The 24,982-nt window shown below is 37.6% G+C and overlaps 4 protein-coding genes across 6 annotated transcripts; 1 reads left to right on the top strand and 3 right to left on the bottom strand.

Annotated features, from left to right (window-relative positions):
• Positions 1 to 101: 101 nt before the first annotated feature.
• Positions 102 to 2,363, bottom strand: LOC112090315. The gene is made up of 3 exons (XM_024161321.1): positions 1,146 to 2,363; positions 811 to 1,100; positions 102 to 750 (listed from the first exon to the last, which is right to left on the bottom strand). Exons 1-3 carry the CDS (start codon positions 2,361 to 2,363, stop codon positions 102 to 104), a joined length of 2,157 nt encoding a protein of 718 aa, XP_024017089.1.
• Positions 2,364 to 3,244: 881 nt separating this feature from the next.
• LOC21397585 (probable disease resistance protein At4g33300) lies at positions 3,245 to 6,518 on the top strand. Its single transcript, XM_010091633.2, has 5 exons — positions 3,245 to 4,047; positions 4,144 to 4,538; positions 4,640 to 4,995; positions 5,282 to 5,487; positions 5,576 to 6,518. Exons 1-5 carry the CDS (start codon positions 3,354 to 3,356, stop codon positions 6,406 to 6,408), a joined length of 2,484 nt encoding a protein of 827 aa, XP_010089935.1. The 5' UTR covers positions 3,245 to 3,353; the 3' UTR covers positions 6,409 to 6,518.
• A 3,238-nt stretch (positions 6,519 to 9,756) lies between these two features.
• LOC21397584 (nucleobase-ascorbate transporter 3) lies at positions 9,757 to 15,479 on the bottom strand. Of its 3 annotated transcripts, none has more exons than XM_024161312.1 (15): positions 15,432 to 15,479; positions 14,701 to 15,001; positions 13,724 to 13,821; positions 13,455 to 13,631; positions 12,737 to 12,837; positions 12,515 to 12,590; positions 12,380 to 12,439; positions 12,101 to 12,285; positions 11,905 to 12,001; positions 11,565 to 11,651; positions 11,337 to 11,395; positions 11,123 to 11,214; positions 10,958 to 11,035; positions 10,237 to 10,397; positions 9,757 to 10,111 (listed from the first exon to the last, which is right to left on the bottom strand). In XM_024161312.1, exons 2-15 carry the CDS (start codon positions 14,855 to 14,857, stop codon positions 9,893 to 9,895), a joined length of 1,647 nt encoding a protein of 548 aa, XP_024017080.1. In that variant the 5' UTR covers positions 14,858 to 15,001; positions 15,432 to 15,479; the 3' UTR covers positions 9,757 to 9,892. The 3 variants fall into 3 exon arrangements, with proteins under 3 accessions (XP_024017080.1, XP_024017079.1, XP_024017078.1); XM_024161311.1 differs by lacking the exon at positions 15,432 to 15,479 and adding an exon at positions 15,131 to 15,209; XM_024161310.1 differs by lacking the exon at positions 15,432 to 15,479 and having other exon boundaries at positions 14,701 to 15,103.
• Positions 15,480 to 17,251: 1,772 nt separating this feature from the next.
• On the bottom strand, positions 17,252 to 19,876 carry LOC21397583 (serpin-ZX). Its single transcript, XM_010091631.2, has 2 exons — positions 19,438 to 19,876; positions 17,252 to 18,405 (listed from the first exon to the last, which is right to left on the bottom strand). The coding sequence occupies exons 1-2, from the start codon at positions 19,825 to 19,827 to the stop codon at positions 17,623 to 17,625; spliced, it is 1,173 nt and encodes a 390-aa protein (XP_010089933.1). The 5' UTR covers positions 19,828 to 19,876; the 3' UTR covers positions 17,252 to 17,622.
• Between the last annotated feature and the right edge of the window lie 5,106 nt (positions 19,877 to 24,982).

Raw genomic sequence — 24,982 nt, 5'->3', positions numbered from 1 at the left:
CATTCTTCCGCCCTAATCTCGACCATTCTCAGCTCCCTCCATACCTGTGTCGACTCGGCGTAGTGGCGGACCGTCTCCGAGTACATAAGCCTCGACTCGTACTAATTTTCCCGGGCCTTACCGATCCCATTGGGTGTTGGGAACTTCATCATCTGGTGGTAGATGGATGTGACTGTCCTCAGATCCCTCAACGTCGGGCGCCCTATGACCGCGTTGTATTGGTCGCCTCCCTTCACCACCAGAAATTTTGACATGACAGTCGAGGTGTGTGGTCGGTCTCCAATTGTCATGGGCAACTCTATCGCCCCTTCCGGGATGACGCTATCCCCTGTGAAACCGTACAAGGACTGCGCACTATTTTGTAGCCTTGCGCGGGGGATCCCCATCTTGTCAAGGCAGTCCGAGTACAAGATGTCCACGGAGCTGCCGTTGTCGACCAGGATACAGCAAACCGTATGGTTACCGATCATGGCCTCGATGACCAAGGCGTCGCTCTGGGGGAAATGTACCCCCCTCACGTCGGCCTCCGAGAAAGTGATTTCGGCCTCCTCGTATCGCGTTGCCTTAGCCTTGCATCTGGAGACGTTAATAATCCTCTGGCTGAACTTTTCCTTTGCCTCCCGAGCGTACTCCTTCTGTGTGCGTTGGGAGGAGCCTCCGAGGTATGGTCCCCTGAAGATCGTTCTTATAACGCCGGCCGGCTCGGGCGGGTTGTCGTGCCTCTGCTCTTCCCGTCGGTCGTTATTGCATCTGTTGTTATTGTTCCGTCGGTCGGCTCAGTACTCGCTGAGCCTCCCCTCCCAGATCAACCTCTTGACCTCGTCCCTCAGGTCGTAGCATTTAGCTGTAGTATGCCCACTCTCACCGTGAAACCGACAGTACTTGTTTTGATTTCTCCGTGCAGGGTCAGACTTCAACGGCGGTGGTCGACGCATGACCTGGAGGTGGCTGATCTCATGGTAGACGTCCTCGATCCCCATAATCAAGGGTGTATAGGCGTCGTACCTCTGCGGCTTTGGTCGCTTGCTTTCCCCCTGGCTCATCGAGGCGTTGCCGCCCCTATTGCTCGGAGCCGGGTTATACCTCTTATCGGCTTGCACCTGAGGGAGTCCTCAGTGCTTCTTGCCCTTATTTTGATTGCTCACCTGCCCTACCTCCTCTTTGACAGGGGTCGGCGCCTTACTCTTCAAGGCCTTCTTAGCCTCATCGGCGTTAATGAACCCCTGTGCCCTCGTTAGGAACTCCTGGTAGGTATGGGGCGGTCTCCGGTCGAGGTCCGTGCTATAGGGGATATCCTTCTTCATGCTCGACAGCGCCCCCATCAAGGCCACCTCGTCAGAGATTCCCTCGGTGGCAGCGACTTGCTCCCCAAACCGGGCTATCCAGTCCTTCAGAGACTCATTAGGCCCCTGGTACACCCTTGAGAGGTTTTGTTTAGGTGGAACGTATTTCTTGACACCTATGAACTGAGTCAAAAAGGCGTTCTTCAGATCATCCCAGCTGGTGATGGAGTTTGGCTTCAACGATCTAAACCATCTCCTCGCGGAGTCGGAGAGGTGATTCCTGAATGCCCGGCACATGACCTCCTCAGGGTATCCATGCAGGACCATATGCCCTGTGTAAACCTCCAAGTGGCCATCCGGATCGCTCATTCTGTCATATAGCAGAATGGGAGGCGATATATACTTGTCCGGGAGCGGCACCTGAATGATATTCTCTATGAACGGGTGGTCGTGCGACGTATACATCTTGGTGTCGACATTGACCGCCTCGGCTACCTTCCCTACAACTTGCTCGAAGTTGTTTAATCGACTCCCAATCCGCTTTTCAAGCTTAGCCATCTTCTCGGCCAGGGCCTTATTATCCGCTGCGAGCTCTTCCTCTCTCGCCAGCTGCACGGCTTTCCCACGTCGAGCGTCGAGCCTCGCCCTGAGGTCCCCGCCGTGCACAGACGAAGACCCCACGGGGACAACATTCCTCCTATTTGTGTCCGGTTGTGGTCGATGGGGCGCATCCCTGTTATTCACAACTTGCGCCGCAGCCTCCTCCCGCGCTATCCTCTGTGCCGCCCATTGCCTGCCCCCCACCGACCTGTTTGACTTGGCCGGGCGAGGATCGTTGGCTCGACTATCACTGATCCCCTCGGTGTCACCGCGTTGGTCGCCAATCCCTTGGTCCCCAACGGCGGCGTTCACCGGGTTCATCGGCGCATCCTCCAACGGTGGCATAGAGTTTTGACCTTGATCCCGCCCAGCAAGGGCCGTAGCCATCCTTTCTACGGCTGCGGCCAGCGTTTCGACCTGTTTTTGAAGCTGGTCGAGGCGGTCTGGGGGGTTCACAGCGGCTGGTGGGAGTGGGTTCATCGAGGTCCCCGCGGCGATGGGATTTTGGGTTGCCTAGCTCCTTGGGTCGGCCACTAGCAGGCGAGCGTTCCTGAGAGGCATAGTTACTATTTCCTTTTTGTTAAAAATTGGATTAGATTTCTGGGCTTAAGGGCCCTCCTTCTACCGTCAATTGTTGACGGTGTTTTTCCGTCAACTCGTGATTACCTCTCCAGAAACAACACGCGTTAACACTCACGGTCTAATTAAGGATTAAGACTTAAAAATAACACAAGGGAGACAACAATTTTATAGTGGTTCGGCAATAACTCTTTGCCTAATCCACTTGTGCGTGCACTAATATTTCAGTCGGTTACAAGTTTTCTCCTCTTAGTAATGAAATGGCGTCTACCTCCTTTTTGGGCGCTATTTGGCTCTATTTATAGGCAGTTACAAACAACTAAGCCTTCTCCGTTCCCAAGGAGGAAGCCATCTTCCATCCTCGATCTTCGGGAGGGTAGGTGAGTTTTTATGATGACAATCTCAGGAAATGCGGCTGACCCCTCTCATCTGCCGCACGATCTACTGACTCCTGCAGTAGCCGTTGGATTAATGCTTCCTTCCCCGAGTTGACAAGACCGCTGACGGATTTGACTTGACGGGATTCCTCGACGCAGTGGCTCTCAGAGGTCGAATCCCTATCCTCGACGCCTATCTCCGCGTGTGATCTCTCGGCGTAGAGGGCACCTTAACTACAACCACTCCTTTGACGCCAACGACCGATGCAAAACGGAGAGTCATCAACGTCTAACGTTAAGAGTGTGGTCGATCCCTCGACCATGGTGTAACAAGCACGACTCACTACCACGTAAGCTGTAGGCCAGAGCTGCCTCCATTATCATTGTAAAATCAGTGCACACGAGACACGAGCAGACGGGCATATATTAAGGAAGTAGTTAGTCATCCTTTCCACCCAGCTAAAACTAAAACAATTATTTTAACCAACCCACCCGCCACCATCCCACCTGGAAGATGGCGGTGACGGACTTCTTCGCCGGCGAGATCGCGACGGAGCTGCTGAAGCAGCTGTGGGACATATCCCGAAAGTCATGCCTCTGCAAATCAACCGCCGACAACCTCATATCCCACCTGGAGCAGCTCCTCCCCATCATCCAGGAGATCAAGTACACCGGCGTCGAGCTCTCCGCCGTCCGGCAGGCCCAGCTGGACCGATTCTCCGAGCTCCTCCGCGACGGCAAGGAGCTCGCCACCAAGGTCCTCAACTCCGCCCGCTGGAACTTCTACAAGAACCTCATGTACGCCCGCAAGCTCGAGCGCCTCGAGAAGCGCGTCGCCGTCTTCATGCAGGGCCCACTCCAGGCCCACCTCCTCGCCGACGTCCACCACCTCCGCTTTGACACCGCCGAGCGGTTCGACCGCCTCGACCAGTCCAACCACCGGATCGAGACCTGGCTCGGCTCCCTCAAGATCGGCGTCGGAGGACCAGCCTGGGTCGAGGAGGCGATTCGGCAGGCCGAGGAGGATGACCACCACGCCATGAACGAGGAGGGTAGTTTGGTCAATATGGGTCTGGACTTGGGGAAGAAGAAGGTTAAGGAGATGGTTATCGGGAGAGACGATTTGAGTGTCGTTGGGATTTCCGGCATTGGCGGCTCTGGCAAAACCACTCTCGCCAGAGAGTTTTGCAGAGACGATGATGTTAAATGTAAGTAAATAAAATAACTAAATAAAATGCAATAAGAAATTTCTTCTTCCTCAAAAAATAATTTTATTTAAGAATCTAATTCTTGTTTTTAAATAGCTCACTTCAAGGACAGGATTTTGTTCCTAACGGTGTCACAATCTCCGAACGTGGAGCAGTTGCGGTCGAGGATTTGGGGGTTTTTGATGGGGAACGATAATCTGGGGGCCAATTACGTTATTCCTGAATGGAACTTACAGTGTCCATTGAAGACAAGCGTCCGAAATCTGGTCGTTTTGGACGACGTTTGGTCGCTTCAAGTGCTAGAAAGGCTGATCTTCAAAATCCCCGGCTGCAAAACACTTGTCGTTTCTCGTTTCAAGTTCCCGACGGTCCTCAATACAACGTACGAAGTCGAGTTGTTGAGAGAACAAGAAGCTCTTGCTCTGTTTTGTCACTCTGCCTTTGGACAGAAATCCATGCCTCCGAATGCTAATCATAATCTGGTCAAACAGGTAATGAATAAAGTCGCTTCTCAATCTCAAAACTCAGTTAAAACCATTAGTACTTTCTCTTTTGTAGGTTTGATAATTGAAGATTTATTTATTGGTTTTAGATTGTCAACAAGTGTAAAGGTCTTCCGTTAGCCCTCAAGGTCATTGGAGCTTCGTTACGGGACCAGCCGGAAATGTACTGGGAAAGCGCCAAGAACAGGTTGTCTCGCGGGGAAGCCATTTGCGAGTCCCACGAGAATCACCTTCTTGAGCGAATGGCGATAAGCGTGAACTGCTTGTCTGATAAAGTTAGGGAGTGTTTCTTGGACTTGGGAGCTTTCCCCGAGGACAAGAAAATCCCCTTGGATATCCTCATCAACATGTGGGTCGAATTGCACGACATCGACGTGCAAGAAGCCTTCGCCATTCTCGTCGAGCTCGCGAACAAGAATTTGCTCACCCTGGTAAAAGATGCGCGGTATGTACTCTTAAAAACTGTTTTATTGTCTCTTGGTGCAAAATTTTGTCCACACTAAAATAACGTCCTTAAACTTATAGTCTGAATCAAAATCAAGAACGTACGTGATGAAAGCACAAATAGGAATTGGGCTTTCTAAAAGCTTAGAGTTCCATCTTGAAAGATCAATATGCTAAATGAAGTGGATCCTTAAAAGTTTATGTTGAATTTTACGTTTGAATAAATAATATGACTTCGATTTGTTGTTATTATTATTATTGTGTGTGTCTATTCTTGGTGTTTGCAGAGATGGAGATGTGTACACCAGCTACTATGACGTTGCTGTTACTCAGCATGATGTGTTGAGGGACCTGGCACTGCATCTGAGTAACCGTGGCAATATAAGTGAGCGGAAGAGGTTACTAATGCCGAGGAGAGAAGCGGGGCTTCCAAAAGAATGGGAAAGGAATTCAGATAATCCATTTAACGCTCGGATTGTTTCTGTTCATACAGGTATTACCATCATCACTAACATAGATAGACAAGCCTATCATGTACATTTTTGGCAAAATTTCTTATGTTTGTAATCTCTGCAATATAGGGGAAATGAACGAAATGGACTGGTTCCAAATGGAGTTTCCAAAGGCTGAAGTTCTGATATTGAATTTCTCATCAGAGGAATACTTCTTACCTCCCTTCATGGAGTACATGCCAATGCTTAGGGCATTGGTAATCATAAATTACCATTCAGCCAATGCATTCCTTCGCAATTTCCCTGAATTTTCGAGCCTGGCCAACCTAAGGAGTCTCTGGCTTGAAAAAGTTTCAGTCCCTCAGTTATCAACTTCCACTGTCCCACTAAAAAATTTGAGAAAACTATCCCTGGTCCTCTGCAAGATCAACAACAGCTTTGATCAATCTGTGGTGGACTTGCCCCATACATTCCCTGCTTTGTTGGAATTCACGATCGATCACTGTGACGACTTGTACGAGCTTCCTTCGAGCATCTGCATGATGCCTTTCCTCCAGAATATGAGCATCACCAATTGTCACTATCTATACAAACTACCAGCTGAGCTGGGAAAGCTCAGGTCTCTACATATTCTGAGGTTATATGCGTGCCCTGAACTAAAGGAGCTTCCTCTCAGCATTTGCGAGCTACTTGGCTTGAAATATCTCGACATATCGCAATGCGTTAAACTGTCATGTCTTCCTCAAGGGATCGATAGGCTTGCGAGCTTGGAAAAGATCGACATGCGGGAGTGTTCTAGGTTCAGGAGTATCCCAAAGTTTTCTGCTTCTTTGAAGTCTTTAAGGCAGGTAATCTGCGATGATGAGGTCTCTTGGCTATGGGAGGACGCCAAGAGCGCATTGCCGAATCTTTACATTAAGGTTGCCGAGAAATATTTCAGCCTGGACTGGCTTGACGAGTGAACTATATCTAGTGACCATCAAAAATTGTATTTGGTGTTTGATGTACATAATTTTGTAAACAATTTCCGAAGTAATAAGAAGTTCTATTCCACTCTCTTTTTGCATTTTCATTCCCTGACTTATAGAGTGCGTTTGGAATCCGTTCTAAAATAATTTTATTTTTTTGTATGAAAATAGAAATGAAAACGTTTTCAATCTCAAGTAGAAATCATTTCTGAAAATGTGTTTAGTAGTTTTATTCTGATATTGTTTTCAATATAAGAAAAAATAGAAATACTATTTGGTAATTCATTTATACTGATCTCAACTATTCATAAATCATAACAACAATGTATATCATAATAACAATGTAAAGATTTAACATAAACATAATTCAATCAATTCCTTAAAAAAGAAAAAGATTTGGATGGTTGCCTAAATCTCTCTATGTCTCCCACTTTGTTCTATCACTGTCAAATTACTGAAAAAAGCTCTGAGGACGATCTTCATACTCGTATTTGGCAATTCTCAATGCAAGAACAATACCAAGACTCGCAAACCCAAATTCGACCACGATCATGAATTTGTTTTATAGGCTATGGTGATAAAAATACCACCAGGATTTTTCTTAACAAAATAAAAATAAATAAAACTAAAAATCAAAACCTAGATCTGCATCACCATTTCCCTCTGTCAGATCCGTGCCACCCATGCTAGATCCGCACCCAACGGAGTCCATAGCTAGCCACCGCGTTGGGCTCAGAAATCGCGACCGTCACCCTCACCATCATTGTCGCCGTCGGTTGCAACCGTCCTATCAAGCGCATAACTCTTGCTATAAAATTCATCCCCCAATTTTCTAGAACAAAACAAAAGAAATCAAAATCAAATTAGCTGAGTATGGAATTCATTATAGAGTTTCTGATTGTTTTTTAACAAGATCAATAAGATCTTAGAAAGAGAGATCGGGGGTCCAAATCGAGTTAGGAAAGGGAAAACGGAGAAGAGAATGGAGAAGAGGGCGAGAAGAAAATGGAGAACAGGGAGAGAAGAGCACGGCGAGAGAAGTGAAGGTAAAAACAAATTTCAGACGGAGAGAAAATGGAAACGGAGAAAATAAAAACGACTTTAATTCGTTTTTAGAAATGCATCCATTTTTAGAAAAAAAAATATAAAAACGTTTTTATTTTTAATTTTAATACAGTACTACCCTAAACACATTTTTCTTTCTATTTTTATTTTTATTTTTTAGAAAATGTGAAAAACGTTTTTGAAAACGGAAACAAACACGGCATACTCAACTAGTACCGCCGAAAGTGTTACAAAATTTTAGCATTTTAATGTTGAATGTGTTAGTCTAAGCGCGAAGATCCAGTTACTAGTGCAAATCACTTTGCTTCAAGACCATGAACACGAAATAATAAAAATTAAAAAAAAAATCTAAAGACTATTTGGCAAAAAGCAAACGCTTTTATTTATGGGTCAACGCACCACAAATTTTCCAGGGCATCAGTCACTCAGGGCGGCTGGGAAGCAAAAGTAGAACTTGAGAAAATTGCATATGAATCCAAAAGTTGGGACACTCAAGTGGGGTCCATTACTACGTGTTCTTTGGTTTGACCTTAATAATTCTATGGGCTGCTGTATTATCTCACACCCGGTTATTTTATCTATTAAAATTTAAGTTTTATTATATTAAAAAATTATTAAAAATAATTATATTTAATTTTTTTACTGTAATAAAATTTATTTATATAAAATTATATCTTAATTTAAATTAAAAATTTAAATCTTATATATATCTTCTTTTCTTTCACGCGCCCCAAAAAAAAAAGTTATATCAAACGCGGATTTATGTAAGCCTCGTTCATCTCGTCGATTCGAGTTTAGAATTTAAGTTTTATTACAATAAAAAGTTCTCAGAAATAATCACATCTAATTTTTTTACTACAGTAAAAAATTCTCACATAAAATCATATCACAACTCGAATTAACGAACTAAACGAGCATGAAGTGATAGAAAACGTGTGGGACCAGGCTTCAGTGAGAATGGAGAATGAAGGTTCTTTAGTCGATTTATGCCTACAAGTGACGTAATGTTTGATAGGAGAAAAAAAAAATAATGAAAAGAAAAAGATATTAGATATGTTACTCGTTGAACTATATATTTAGACGTCCAATTTCTGATTGAGCCTTCTCTTACAATATGATGCAGGTAATGGACCATCACTGAAGTCTGAAAGGCTACAGAATATTTCTTTTTTAAACTTGTTTGTTTTCTTTTTATTATGTGTTTTGTTTTATATATTTTGTTTATATTGACTAGAGTTTCAACTTTCGTGCATGCCTCATGTTTTTGATTAAAAAGTAACGATCAGGCGTCATTTACTGCATTTTCCAAACCTTAAATTAGATAAGCTCGTCGACTATGACTACTCAAGATCAATTGAATTTTTAACTTTGAAAGTTAGGCAGCTTTGTACATGAAACATATTTACGTCCCATTCATTTTACCGATTTAAGTTTAAAATTTAATTTTTATGACAGTAAAAAACTTTAAAAAAATAGTAAAATTTAAATTTTTTATTACAGTAAAAAACTCATATAAAATCACGTCTCAACTCGAATCAATAAACTAAACGGACTCTTAAAAAATCATGTTTAAGGTATGAAAAGAAAAAAAAAATACTCTTTGAGACGATTACGACCAGAAAATCACATCAAAGTCATATCATTAAAAACAATAAATTGACTAAATCTAGTTAATGATTAAAATCTATTTCCTACTATTAAAGCATTCCTACAGTGAATTCTCCTTTTTATTTCTTTGTTCTACTTTTCTATCAAGAGATGAAACCTATTTTATAGGGGACCGAAATAACAGCAAGCTTTGTTGTTGTCGTTGTTTTTTTTTTTTTTTTTTGTCCTGAATTAAACCTGTTACAACAACGGAAAACACTTCATTTCAGCAGTTAAAAAGTCAAACGTTGACTTACCTCAGTGTCTACAACAGACTTTACTCTTCAAAATTTAAAAAAAAAACCTCCGATACGCTAAGGTAGACTAAATTTTCTATATGTTAAATCTACATGTAAAAATAAAAAAAAATACGCAAATTTAACGGTTAAAAAAACCAACCTACTAATTCGCCAGCCAAATCAGCACCAAAACCCTTTAGAAGGCAGAGGAGAGTGAGATCGTTAACCTTGAAGTTCAAGATCTGGGAGAGACTTGGCCAACAAGAGTTGAAAACAAAAGGATGGGAAAAATTAAAAAGGAAAATTTTCAAGGGAGATGTGTGAATTGTGAACGATGGAAAAGCTGCACGGACCAACAACTACCATCGAGGCCCCCGGGAAAAATTCTACAAGGCTCAAAAATCATGACATTTATAATATCGTTACAATTTATAACACAACCCAACATGCCCATGAAACAAAGATTGTGCTTATAGATAAGATAGTACACACAAAACTGATAATATACAACATCCGACAATTTGAGCTCACAGAAATCTGCTGGGAATATATTCATGTATCCTGAGGGGTAGACCGTAAAACTCATCATTTCTTGGGTCTCCCTTCCTGTGCTGGAAGGGTCTCCACCATGGCACTCCTCTGTCATCAATCGCATACTTGGATTCAAGCGTGTTGTCGAGCAACGTCCCCACAATCATGGCAACCGTTGGGGGAGACGAGAAGATTGTGTTCAGTATGTCGTCGAACTGCAGGTACGACAAAATCATGTATACATATCAGACGAGTTTAAGCTGATATTGAAAAATGTCGATAGAGAATCAATGTAGAGAGAGCTCAGATTACTAGCATGTTTAAGATAAATATAACTTACCCATCCAGCATCCGTTCTGACTGGTCCACGGCCATCAGCAGTGGTGTTCATAACAAAATATTGAGGTATTGATATCCCAAGGAACAAGGAAAGGCCCAAAATGTAGAGATTTCTCATAGAATTACTGTTTGCGAATTGTATGAAAGAGATCCCAGAAGCAGCTGGCCAAAAAAAAAAAAACAAACAAAAAAAAAAGATACTAATTCTGTTAGATACTAGCTCCTGGAAAGTTACTGACTAAGAGGGGTAAAGTGGGGGAGAAAGAAAATAAATTGGGTTTGGATGTAATTTCTGAGGAATTATGTTTACTGCTGATTTGTCTTGGTTTTGGCTAGGATTAGAGGGAAGGTATAAAAGGGAGGTAAGGGGCAGAGTTTGATTAGGCTGAGATTTGTGAGGAAGAGTTGGTGGTCTCTCGAATACCACCGAGTTAGGAGTTGGAGTCCTCCAATACTCCAGTCTATCCATTTCGGTTTTCTTTAATTTTCTCAAGCTGATTTTGGTTTGTATGAGCTGGTGTTGAAGTTAATCTCAATAAAAAAAAAATTTCTGTTCGCATTCAATTCTGGTGTTTGGCTGCTTGGGTTGTTTGGCTGGGAAAAAGACCACGTTCCTAGCAAATTCATATGTATATAGTACGTGTTCATAACTAGAAACACAGAAAAAACTGAGAAGAAAAAAAGACAAATTGGACCATAATGTCATCAGCAGCATCACTCACCGACAATGCCAAACAAAACACAGTATATTGCAGCAAATATTGGCAAAGGAATAGATGCAAAGAAGGCACCAAACTTTCCTGAAAACACACAACGTAAGATGATCAAACATGAGAACGCAACCCTGAATTCTTCGAAATAATGTCGACAGGAAGTGAAAAACAAACCAAATATGGAGAAGAAGAACATGAAAGCAGTAGATATTTGCACTACTCTTCTGCTACCAATGTGTGTGAGTCCAAGGAGGCCAACATTTTCACTGTAACAGTATTTAGAAAATATTGTTAATAATGTAAGGAGAAGTGGTAAAAAAGAAAACCGAAAACTGTATAGCACATGAAATATGAAAAGCAAAACCGGATAGAAGCATTGTTTTCTTACACAGATGCAGTATTGCCAAAAGCAGCACCGAAAATTCCTTCAAGCAGCATGCCTATACCCTGCATTTGGAAATTACAGAACCTTATTTTTAATTTCTAGTTGGTTAAGGTCCTTAAGGAATATCGAAAGACCTATAATTCTATCTTCATGACAGCAACTATAAAGATATAGAATTTTCAGTTTTGGGAGTTGTCTAGGGTCGAACAACAGAACAGATGGTGACCAAACCTGCATTCCAATACTTCTGCTAAGAACAAATGCTGGAGGAGCTGTAGCACCAGAAAGCCGCGCTGCGGCAAAAAAAGTTCCAGTTGACTGCATTGATTGTTAAAGTTATATTCCAACATAGAAAAGAGATTGCGAACTCAATACAAAGTCTCAGATAATAAATCAGTTATCAATACACTATATTGAAGCCAACTTTAACTAAGATTTGAAAATCTCGTGAATAAAACCAAACGAGAATAGGAAAAGTAAATTTCACAATATATTTAGGAAGACAAGCAGGAAAAGAATCAGTGTCTTTCTAAGTAAATTGATACTGAATTTCTGTGGATAGAGACTAAACCTCGGCAGATGCAACAAGAGCTGCCCCCATCATCCCAAAGACGTGGCTTGCTTTGAATATGGGAGTACCCCACTGAAATGGGTATGGAATTCTGATCCTACATTGGAACAATACCATATTGTGTCAAGAGAAATAATTCCCAGAAGGAAAAAACATGACTCCATTAGGAAGCAGAAGACTCGTCATGTGAACATACCAAGGAGCAGACGATATAAGGAAAGAGCGGTCCGTACGGCAACTTATTTTAGTCTGCTGCTTAACATTGTTGTAAGCACCAGCAGCAGTGAGGATAGCAGCAAAAACCCAGACAAGCCCAATGCAAAGAAGCAAGGCAAATCTTTCGAGTACGTGATGAGCAATAGGGTGGAGACGCTTCAAATACTGGAAAAACACAACATATACAGTTTTACAGTTATTGTAAACCCTCAGCAAAACGTTTAAGCACTATAAGTGGAAGGCTTGTTAAGTTGTTAACCTGTTGGGAGATGACCAGAAGAATTAACATTGGCAGGCCAATTTCCACGCAGTTCCCTAGCTGCATACAAGATAAAGAATGTTACACAGGCTTTTGATATTTCCACGCAGTAAGGTTTTCTGGAAGTGACATTACAAGTGGGAAGCCCCTCGAGAACAATCCAAGACCGACGAGTGAAACCAGTGGCACGATGACTATGGGACTAAAGAATCTACAGGGAAAAAACAATTTGACATGATGGTCAGGTTAATATGAACTCCTCCAACATTTCAAGCTACAAAATCTCAACAAGGACACAACAAATAGGAACTAAAATGATAATAAAAATTTGATATAAAAAGGTTAGAAATACGTTACCGTGTCAAATTGCCCCATGCCCCACTGAAACCGAGGATCATGTTGACAAAGGAAGAAACGATTAAAGATCCTTGGATAGTTCTCATTGTATAAAGAAACCTCTGCACGCCGCAAAAACTAAAGTTATCACGGTATCCATTTTTTTCTAAACACAAACTGCTAACAAGTCTTATAAAAAAAAAAAAAAAGAAAGCTCAGAAACCATCGAAGAGAAAATTCAGGCAAGGAAGTTTAAATGGCAATTAAATCAAACATAAACCTTACTCTCTTACGTAGCCTTAGAGACCCAGGCCTAGCTAACCAGGGCAGGAAACAAAAGAAGACAAGGAAAAGTCATGCTTGAATTGCTCGGAAGTCCGGATTGAAGAAGAGACAGATCAAAATGTGGTGCAGAAAAACCAAACAAACACAAACCATTGATCTATTGTTACATATATTTTGTTTCTTTCTATATTGGAACTTCAAGGACAACATTAACAATTTAAGAAGTAATCAAGAAGTTTAAAATAGTATGATGCATAAGATGTTTGCTCGAATGTGGGAAAGAAATCAGGTCATGTCATACATCGAAACACGAGTACACAATGTTTTTAAACATTTGAACATTTCATGAATTATGCGAACATACCATAAAAGTGCTAAAACGTACTCCATCTTTGTACATATAAATTCAGAAATAATTAACAATCCAATCATACTCCACCATATTTTTGGGTACCTCGTGCTCATCTGGAAATGTCCTTTCAGAGTAGCTGTTGATAATTGACAACACAGGCAGAACAAAAGCAAACGAGGCACTCATCACCGTCGGAAGCCTCGACCCAATCATCGTCTGAATCAGTGTGTTAATTCCTGCCATAAACAGCAATGTTTGGATCACCCGCGCTTTATCACCCTGTTGAAAAAAAATGTTAACCCCCCCGGGTTTTTTTTCCAAAAAAAAAAAAAAAAAAAAAAAAGACATTGGTATGGTCAGAAATAACTTACATTGTCTCCGCCCATTCGAGGCACAAGCGTCTTGGCAACCAAAACTATAGTCCCAAGCATCACAACATAATGTTGGAAAGCTAGAAGACATGATATTGCTGTAAAATCACAATTAATTCGAAGGATTAGTACTTGCAGAGATACTTAACTCCATCAACAATACTAAAAAGCAATATATATATATATATATATTCTCAACTTTACAATTTACCTAAAAGTTTCTCTTTATAGTTTTTGTAAACATGATACTTCAAAGTTCTAAGTTCTAACTTATGTAACATGGAATTGGCTATTGTTAAGGCCAAAAAAAAAAAAAAAAAAAACGAAGCGCGAATTGGCTAGGAAATTTATACAAATCAATTAAATAATGAGCATTTAGACTTAAAGATTTCAACTTTGAATTAAAATTAAATCGTAATCAAGGTCCAATAAAAATAAAGGTCATCTGAAATTGACGAGGCAGAAATGTAATAAATACATATATATATATATGGGGATTATGTAAGATCCTCTCCTTAGGCGTAACCCCACCCAAAAGATGTAGACATGCAGGCTGCAGTTAGCTAATACACTTAAAAATAATAACAACTAATAACAATAATAACAAGAAAAACACATACCTCTTTTAATTAAAAAATTAAAATACAAAAGAATCTCAACTTTACTATCTTTTCATCAGATAAAAAATTAAATTAAATTAACAAGAACAAGGAGATGTTTAGTTAGAGAATTCAAATCATGATTTAAATCAAGATTCGTTAGTTCACTACAATATTTTTTTTTATAAAAAATACACGTAAATAAAAAATAATTCTAATATTTTAATGTATGAACTAAACGTCTCTTAATATACCAATTAAAGTAGAAATCCAAATCAAAAAGGTGAATTTTCCAATATCCAGATTCGAGATAAAGCAAGTAAAAGAATGATATGAAGATAAGAAACAAAAAAACAAAAAGGGGAGAAATGGACTAACGCCAAGAGGGATTTGAGTGGATGCAATAGTTAAGCTGTTGGAGTTGCTCAGCCGGAACCCAAGTGGGACCCCTGACGCCTCCGAGCGGTAGCGGCTGAGGCGGCGGCGGCATCATCTGTGCTGACGGCGGTGGCTGGTGATTTGCCGTTTCCCCCATCTTTTCTTTTTTATTCCTTTTCTCCTCTTTCTTCTACTCTTTTTTTTCTTTGTTTTTTTTTTTAGCCTAAGCGGATTTCTGAGGAGAAAAGTTTCTTCCTTATTCCTTGTTCAGTGCTACTACTAGTAATTGTAAATCACCGACCTGAGAAAAATGAGAATATGGGAACCCGAGAGAGAGAGAGAGAGAGAGAGAGAATTAGTAAAGAAAAGTGTTGTTGTATTCTTCCGAGAAAGGAAAATAAATTTTTAAGGCAGGTCGTCATTTATTTACTTGTATTTATTTACTTATGCTCAGACCTCCTTCCCATAAAATACACAGAACCCTCAGAGAAAAAACAAAAACAAAAACACAGAGAGAGAGAGAGAGAGTTTTTTTTGTGTGCGTCTCAAACGGATTACGTTGGGACGTTGTCGTTTACTGAGAATTCAGAATGAAATAAAACCCAATTATGAAGTATGGGTCTCAACTCTTCAAACACCCTTCGAGGAAATTGCACTTTCTTGCGAACTTAAGCAATCCCATAAATAACAATTCTCAAAAACCAATATTTTCTCACATGCAATTTCCTCACCGTTACTGCTATATTTACTTGCTTTTTCTCAACCTCATAACGACCAATATTGCTGTTAATTAATTTGAATCTGGATGAGACATTCTTCACATTCTTTCTTTTTGTTATATTCTAATAGTGAAAGAGCATAACACAAACACATTATTATGAGATACAGGGTCTTGGAGAGAAAAAGGGGTCCAAAGACACTTGATTGTTTAGAGGTCTAATCGAAATTATAAACCTAACTTTTTTTCTTATCCGATAAATACAATGAAACTCTAGACGACCCACATGACAGAAAAGACATAAAAATAGAAAGCCAAAGTGATGCATGACAATTACCTTCCACCTCACAGTTTTAGCTCATTTCAAACTTAGAATATTTCATTTTTGGGCAAAATTGGGCCAAGAAAAACCACTACAATGATATAATTGGGTCACTCGTGTCTTTGTAATTCTTTTTTTCGAAAAAAAAAATGGTGAGAAAAAATACCTTTTTTTTTTTTTTTTTAATATGCATCTAACTTAAATTTTTTGGTCTAGTTCACTTTACGGAATTAAATTTTCAATTCGAGCAGAGATATGATTTTTTTTTAAGTTTTTAACTATAATAAAAAAAATTAAATGTGACATTTTTTAAAAAATTTTAACTGTAAAAATCTAAAATTAAAAATTTAAATCAGTAAATAAACGAGGTCTTTGTATTTTTATACGTTGAGTTTGTAATGACGGCTTTGATGATTCCGCAGTGGAGTTATTATTCAGATTTCAGTCAGTGGTTTTTGTTTGTAATGGACGGATCAAATCGATTTTACACTTGACAAAGGAGGATAAAAAGAAAGCGTTAAAAGGAGAATTCAGAATTTTTCAAATTTCGCGCAACCTTAGCTACGTAATTGTTTAATATATGTTTTTTGTTTAATGTAAATTTGTAATCACACTAGATCACGTAACTAATCATAAATTAACTAATGAACAATGCACAGGTGGATTAAGTGGAGATATTTTACAAGAATCAGTTAACAAAGCGAAATGAAACGAAAAGCAGTTCGATACCACGTTACGAGTTAAGAGAGGCATGTTATGTGTGAATACTAAATTACAAAAGTCGGCCATTAGTATCTCAGTCCCCACGTGCACATTTCAGCCGCTGTTTTGTGGCTAATGAACCAACCACGTAAACACGCTTTTCCTTTTTTTCTTTACACAATCCTGTAAACTAAGGAGTTGTACTTTTAAAATGTAATTTGAGTATAATTTTTAAGTTAAATTTGAATTATAATTTAAATTGAAGTTAGAATTTAAATAAAATTGAGTAAAATTAAATAAATTTAAAATTTAAAAAAATGTAAATTTAAATAAAATTAAAACTTAAATTGTCTTTTTTTAAATATTTTAAAAAAAGAACATGTCCTAAATATATCACGTCTTTTAAAAGATTTGTCTTAGTTGAATTGATGGAAGATGTACTTGGCATTTGAATCTAAGAACTGTGTAGTTATCTGAGGTCATCAATTTTTTTTTTTTCTTCCTTGGAGAGAAGGGATCGTCACTTAAAACAGAAGTTATCCAATGCGTTTTTACATTTTGCAGATACTGCGGCAGAAATTCGGATAAAAAACATGTGCGTAACAATATTCTGTCCCCGCTCTCTTTTTCGTTTGTCAAAATGTTTGGTATGAAATTGTTGTTATTATTAGAACCCTGACTAATTGTGCTGGTTGAAAATTCCCCCCTGATTATAAAAAAAAAAAAAAAAAAAAAGAAGAGAGAGAGAGAGAAGGCGATCGACAAAAAAAAAAAAATCCCACATCAAATGTCAATTACCGACGGGAAAATTAAAAAAGAAGAGATGCTAAATACTTCCTTTACATAATCCTAATAATAGATCCACATACAAATTATAAGTCAACATTATCCAGTATCAGAGTAAGGTTATAAAACTTTTATCTGATTCTCAACATATAAAGTCCAGCAATCAACAAAAAAAAATACGATTCTTCACGCTAGCTTATTATACCGGATTTCGCAGATCCTAATACTGCATCAACAAAGAACATTGTCCACGTTCTTTGAAAGCAGTACATTAAATGAAGCTGCAAATGTCATAGCAACGGCAGTTATTTAGGTCCAGTCAAGGAAAAACCATATGCTCGTGTTTTTAGGTTCGATCTACTCACAAAGTTTTCAGTATAGAGAGATTATGTGATCAGCCCGCAAGGAGGGGATTGACCACGTGACCACTGAACAGAACAGTCCCGGTCATGTCTTCTCTGATCAGGAACAGGAATGGATGGTCAGCAACAAAGTCTATTTCATTGCTGACCACCAGAGATCTCAAACTTATAACACCAGCAGAAGCAGCTGCAGCTTCTGTGCCTTCCTCATTAACTTCAATGAAGGACTTTTGGAATATGCTTGAAATATATAGGTTCTGACCGACAGGCGACTCCACCATCTCCGTCAGGCCACCTTCACCAGAGAAAGGCAACACCAGTCCTAGACTTTTCAGGGTATTGGAAGCTTCGAACCCAAATGAAATTTTGAACCTCGGAATCCTGAAGTCGCCCACTTTAACTTGTTGATAGGGAATATGGCGTTCCAAGAATCCAGGCCCTGAACCAATTTTGTCCACCAAATGTGGCAGCCCATCATTAGCATCTGGAAGAAAGAAGTACATGGAGAAGCGCCGCTTGTCCTCGCCTTGTTTATAAGGAAGTCCTAAGACTTTGAATCCGTCGTAGGCACTGACGAGCTGCTTCTTCTTGCTGGTCATGAAGGGTACCTTGACAGACCCATTAAGAAGGTGGAAGTCATAATCTTTTGTTTTTGAAGCATCAAACTGCTCGCTCCAGGCTCCTTTGAAGTACAATGCGTTGGCAAAGATGAGCCTGGTTGTACTGTCAACTGATCCAGGAGGAAGAACCTCTTTGATAAGGCCACTAGTTTCTTTCTCAGCCCATGAATTCACTTCTCGTGTCACCTCAGCAGCCTCCAGCACCCCCCACAATCAACGACTCACAATATCAGCATTCAGAAAACTAGGTTGTAAAAGAAAATATTAGGGAAACTAAACATGGTATCATTTCCAAAAATAGATAGGGAAAAGAATTACACGGTACAGAAAGTGAATAGGCAAATCTGTTGAGTTCTGTTGCCTAATTTTTGTTGTTTTTAGGATTAATCAAGGAGATTAGAAAAAAACACACACACACACACACAGAGGCTGAGAGAGCCCTGAGGTGTGATTTCTCTTGTAATCTTATTTTTCATCATAGTGAAATTTTATAGCGGCTAAAAATGGATGCAAACTCTTTCATCATGGTGAAACACTAAAAAACTTGTGTGTTCTTGTTTGTTCCTTTTTCTTCAGTGATTTTTATTGCTCTCAGTAGTATAGAATTAGGACGTCTAATTCTTAATAAAATCCCGGTGAAAACCATTGGAATCCTTGAAAAGTGGATAAATCCATTATGTTTTACAGATTGAAATGACTGATTGCTCTATCAGAGTCCAACTACGTTGCCCTCATTTTGTCATAAAAACATTTAGATAATACCAGTTTAACTATCATTTTCACAGTTTTGGCATAAGAAATTAGGAAAGAGAGATCTAGAAAATCACGGGGTCTCTTTCCTTCTTTAACTAAGTATAAAAACACATGGTTGAGATTCTCAAGAAATTCTGATACTAAAACGGCTCATAAGCCTCATGCTATTTGCTTAAAGAACAAAGAATTAACCCCAAAGTACGATATAAACACCCAATTTCAAAAAAACCCTCAATCTAATGAGCTGATCATAGAATAAAAGTCCATTTCTTTGATCATATTAACGCCTTAATAGTGCATCAATTTTACTTTACCGAACAGCTTAAAATAGCAACAAATAGGAAAACAAAATATAATTATAATAACCAAAGGAAAAAGAAAAGAAAAAAAGCGGATCATCATTATTCATCAGAAGTACAGATCGTTCACTCAAACAATTCCAAACCTAATTAAAAAGAAAGAGAGAATCTTTACCTTGGTCTGGAAATCAACCTGAGAAATAGCCGCCTTGTAAGAAGCGTCCACAACCTGTTTGAAAGAAGGCTTGAGAGGAAGAGACTTCTCGACCCAAGCGCCGTTGGCGAAGGACAATCGGGGTCCGCCTCCGGAGCTCCCGTCGGCGAAGACGACGGCGACGAGCTCGGAAGCGAAAGAGTTGAGGTGATCGGTGGACTTTGACTTGAGGAAGGAGAGAAGCTGGTCCAAGGTGGGACCCTTGGACCCAGCGGCGATCAGACTCAACACTACGTGGATCGACAATGGCGAGAAAACCAGGTTCGAGTCCTTGCCTTCGGTCTGAAGAAGATGCTTCGTGACGCTCAAAGCGACGTCGGTTAGGCTGGTTATTGTTTCACGGACGTCCATTGTTATCACGGAGAAGAAGAAGCTTACAAAGAGAGTAATGTATTAATGTGTCACCGACCGTCTGAGATTTCATTTGAAGAATGTGGGGCCTACGAGGATGTTACGGGAATACCCCCCATGAATTAGTGCCTCGAAACGTGAAAAGGACGACGTCTTACGAGGATGACTGGCATTTGAGATTTGACCGTTTACGCGTGTCTCTCCGAGAAGGAACCGTGTGGCAAACAAAAAACAAAAATTGCTGGCGTTTTATCCCATAAGTCCGTTCATTTGGTTGATTTCTTAATTTGATGAGTTTAAAATTTAAGTTAAGATGTGATATTATATAAAAATTTTTTATTATAATAAAAAAATTATGTAATTATTTTTAAAAATTTTTTATTATAATAAAATTTAAAATTTAAATTTAAATTAACGAAAATTAACAAAATAAACAGAGATTCTCAATAAACGCATAAAGATGATGTCGCTTTATTAAAACGACAGGGAAAACAATTCGGGACCGACGACAAAAATTATAGCGGGATGACAAGTTGACAACATCATCTATCCAACTAAACTGGGTAACTGAAAATGAAAATATTTGTCGTGGAAACGACATTGAAAACATTATGAGACATTGGGAATATTCAAAGAGACTCGTCAGTGTTCATGTGAATTTCTTCTTTTAACCTCATAAATGTGTATTTACCGATTTAACTTTTCATGTTTGCTTAATACATCCTTCCCGAGCTGGTTTTTGCGTCTCTCTCTTTAATTTTTTTAAGAAAAAAACTTTCTCCTCTGCGGATAGAGTAACAACTGTAATAGTATATTTCTTCTATTTTCTTCCACCGCCAATAGATCCCATTATTTCCTTCTCTTCTAAAAGCTTTCTTCCATTAGAAATTTTTTTTTTATCTCTTTGTTTTGTTATTAGCCTAACTTTTTTCCAATCTGATTTCTTTTTTCACTGTTTCTTCTCTCTGTTTTGTATCCTTTTGGGTTTTTTTCCCCATTTTGCTGCTTTGATTTTTTCTCTACTTATTTCGACGTTTTTTTTTATCTGATTTCTGTTTTCACTGTTTCTTCTCTCTATTTTTTTCTTTGGGTTTTTTTTTTGGATTTTGTTGATTTGATTTTTTTCCTACTTATTCCGACCTTTTTTTTGGATCCTATTTCTATTTTCAGTGCTTTTTCTGTCTGTTTTTCTCTTTTTGTTTTGGGTTTTTTGGATAACGTTGGTTTGTTCTTTTTCGTACTGATTTCGTTCTTCTTTCTTTGCTGGTTTGCTTTTTTTACCTATTTATTTCGTTATTTTTTTTGGATTCTATTTCTATTTTAACTGCTTCTTCTGTTTGATTTTTTCTTTTTGTTTTGGGTTTTTTTTTATGATGTTGGGTTTGTCTTTTTGGAGTTTAATTTCAGTATAATTCTTAAGTTGAATTTGAGTTATAACTTGAGTTGAACTTGTAATTTGAGTTGAACTTGTAACTTGAGTTAAACTTGTAACTTGAGTTTGTGTTTGGTTGTGTACATTTGAGTTATGGTTTGAGATAAAAATCTTTTTGAGTTTGTATTTAAATGAGTCAAAACTTGAATTTATATTTAGATAGTATTTTAATAAAAACTCAATGTTGATGAAAAATTTTAATAGAGTATATGGGTCGGGTTTTATTCATTTTTTCGTTGTTAACGCATAGAAAAAAATCATATAAATCAGAATTAAAATAAAAAAGTTATAACATTTTTAAAAATAGAAAAATACTGTTCATTAATTTGAGCTTGAGTTTCTGAACTCGAGTTGAAGAAAAAATTTAAACTCGAGTTTGAACTCGAGTTTAAACTTAAAAAAATATGAACTCAAATAAAATTGTAATTCGAGTTTTTTTTTTTTTTTTTTAAGTTTTTTACTAAAAAAAAACAAGTCCCTTGTTTTGATATTTTTCGCATTGATTTCGTTCTTCTTTTTGCGTATATTATTTCCTAGGCTTTTGCGTTATTTTTTCTCTCCAAATATGGTTTTATTCTGTTGTTTTTCCTTTCATCGTTTCTTTTGTCGGATTTTGTATTTCTTTTTACGTTTTCTTTGGTGCTAATGATTTTTTATCTTATGCACTGATTTCGTTATTTCGTCATTATGATGTTGTGTTCTTTTGTTTTATAAATTTTTTCTTTTTTTCGTCTATGCACGTATTTTTTCCTTCCTGCACTGATTTAGTTTCTATTCTCTTCTGCAGAGATATTAGGTGTGTTTAGAATTAATTTTAAAATAATTTTATTTTTTATATAAAAATGAAAATGAAAATATTTTTATTTTTATTTTAGAATCATTTTTAAAAATACGTTTGGTAGTTTTATTCTGAAATTATTTTCAGTTTTAAAAAAATTAAAATTGTGTTTGGTGGTTTAATTTTTAAAAACATGTAATAATATTTAAAATAATAATATATTAAATAAAGCGGCCCGCGCAGGCGGGGGGGCGGGCAGTCGCAGACGGCGGGGCGTAGTCGCAGAAGACTGGGGGGAGGGCGCGCAGTCGGAGACGGGGGTGGGGGGCGCACAGTCGCACGGTCGTAGAGTGCAAAGGCTGAAGAGAGAAAATGAAAACGGAAAATTGAAAACGGAAATAAATCGTTTTCAGATTTTCATATAAGGACAAGAACGTTTTTGTTTTTAATTTTTCAAAAATTTGACGCCAAACGCGTTTTCTTTACGCGTTTTTATTTTTCATTCTCGAAAATCGTGAAAAATAAAAACGAGATGGGAAACAAACAGGGCCATTGTTTCTTCTTCGGTTATGCTTTTTCATTATATGTTCATTTCTCATATCTTCTTAATTTTTTTTCCATCATTTAGGGTTTTTTTCTGGATTTTTTCAAAAGGGTTTTTTTTTTCTCTGGGCGGTTTTCTTTAATTTTATTTTAGAATTTTTGTTTGTAATTTTTTTCTACTTTATGTAATATTTTTTCCTTTATTATTTATTTCTTATTTGTTACTATTTTTTGCTGGTATTTTCTTTCTACAGTTCTCTAATGTATAAATGAGGGTGGTTTATATTGTGTTAGCATTGGTATTAGTGTTATAGTTTGACACATATATTTCATTTTCCTCCGTTTTGTATAACATATATCTATTATCTTACTGTCAGTAGTTTATTGGTTTTGTTTTGCGCTGACACTCATGCCTTATGACATCTACCGTAATATATTTATCACTCTAATTGATATTTTTTTGCAGGTGTTCATATAAGAGATTGAGCGAGATTTGTGACTATTATATTATGACACGTACGTTTCATCACTTTCAGTTCTGTTTAACACAAATCTAATATCTTATTGTTGGTTGTTTATTGATTCTATTTTGCAGTGCGATCCATAATTAATGATACTTACCATAATATAATCATCACTTTGATTGATATTTCTTTGCATGTTTTTGTGTCGGTCTTCTATCAAGATTTCAGTTACTTTGTGTATATATATTGGTCTTCATTTTATATTTGGTCTTCATCTGTTATATTCTATCCTTCTTAGCCTTATCTGTTTCCTTGCAGTTTAAAAGTATTATTTTTATTAGACTTTTCATAGTATTTCTACTGCCTCTCTGATATTTTGCTTTTTTTTTTTCATATGCAATATTTGGTCTTCTGTTACATCTAATTGTTCGGTGTACTTCTTTGTAAAAGATAATATATTTTTACTTATTATATGTGTTTCTTAGCTTTTTTAAAATATTACTTTATAATGTTATCTCGATTGGTTACATGAATTTATTTATTCATTTAGTCATTTACTAATGTTTATATTTTTTCCTAACCCTCTTTTTTTATGCGGTTTCAATTTCCTTTTTCTGTGATCGTTTAGTGCTTATGTTATTTTCATTATCGTTATTTAACTATATGTTATGTCTATATATATAATTTTTTTTTCCATCGTAAAGCATCTACCTTTTTTAAAGGGTTTTACTATTTATTGGTGATGATGTTGTATTTGTCTTCTATTATGAGCATGTATCATATGATTATTAATAGTGACTTGGCTGTTGTTGATGCTGCTCGAATAATTTTAATTTTATGCCTTTATCTTTTAACTTTTTTTATTCATGAGGTATTATTGTTCTTTCTTATTGAATATGTTATTTCTTCGCCTTCAGGTCATTATTTTTCAAAGCCTTTTTACACATTTTTACTAATCAGTTTCTAAAATTTCGTCTCTGTTTTATATTGCATGGCCTTAATCCTTTAGTAGTTCAAATTCATCATTTTGCCCTAAAGTTTTTAGTTATTCATTTGTTCTTATATATGTCTGGTTTGTACTTTTTGTGTAAGTGAAGGTTTTAAACGACAATCTAATTTCTTGATATTTTGCATAAATCTTGTAATAACTTTGATGGCAGCCAACTACGTTGCTAGGTTCTATTTTAGTTACATATGGTATATCTATGAGTAAGATTAAGAGATAAATATCTGAACCAAGTAACTAATAAACATTTTCCTGTTTTGTTTATCTTCCATTGACACTAAAATTGATTACTAACTCTAACTTTTTTTTATATATCTCAGTTTAAATGGATTTGTTTTTTTAGTTACTGAACTGAACAATGTCACACAAGAATTTATTTTATAAATTGATGAAAAATGTGCATGTCATGCATTTATTGAGCCGAGGATATTGTAGAGACTATTTAAACTTCCTTCCTTTTGTAAAACGTCTTTATCATATTAAATATTCATTATATTATAATGTTTTCTGTTTTATTTTGCTTATTCAAAGCAGGTTCGGTGTTAGACATTGAAAATTAAATTTAGTTGCTCTCTCCATCCTTTAGTCCCCTGCTTCATTAACAATCGTTTGATGCTTTCTATTGCTATCTATGCATCCTTTTTTAATCTATATTCGACATTGATTGGCTACCATTCCAGGTACCTTTAATAGTTTTTGCCCTGATTTATTTCATATCTGCCGCTGATGTTTCGTATATATGTATAATGTGTTGATAGTAATATGTGCTTTTTTAGTTCGATAGTATTTGTTCATACTATATTTTAATACATTCTTAATAAAAGTTACTATCATACATTGCTCATTGTTAATCTGTTATGTTCTTAATCATTTTTTGTTAAAGATATTTTTTGTTTTTACTAAATATTTGATATACTTATTTGGCTATATAT

This window comes from Morus notabilis, unplaced genomic scaffold (assembly GCF_000414095.1).
Source record: "Morus notabilis unplaced genomic scaffold, ASM41409v2 Scaffold250, whole genome shotgun sequence".
NCBI lineage: Eukaryota > Viridiplantae > Streptophyta > Magnoliopsida > Rosales > Moraceae > Morus > Morus notabilis.
Note: the sequence above shows the minus strand (reverse complement) of the source record. Positions and strands in the feature narration are given on the sequence as shown.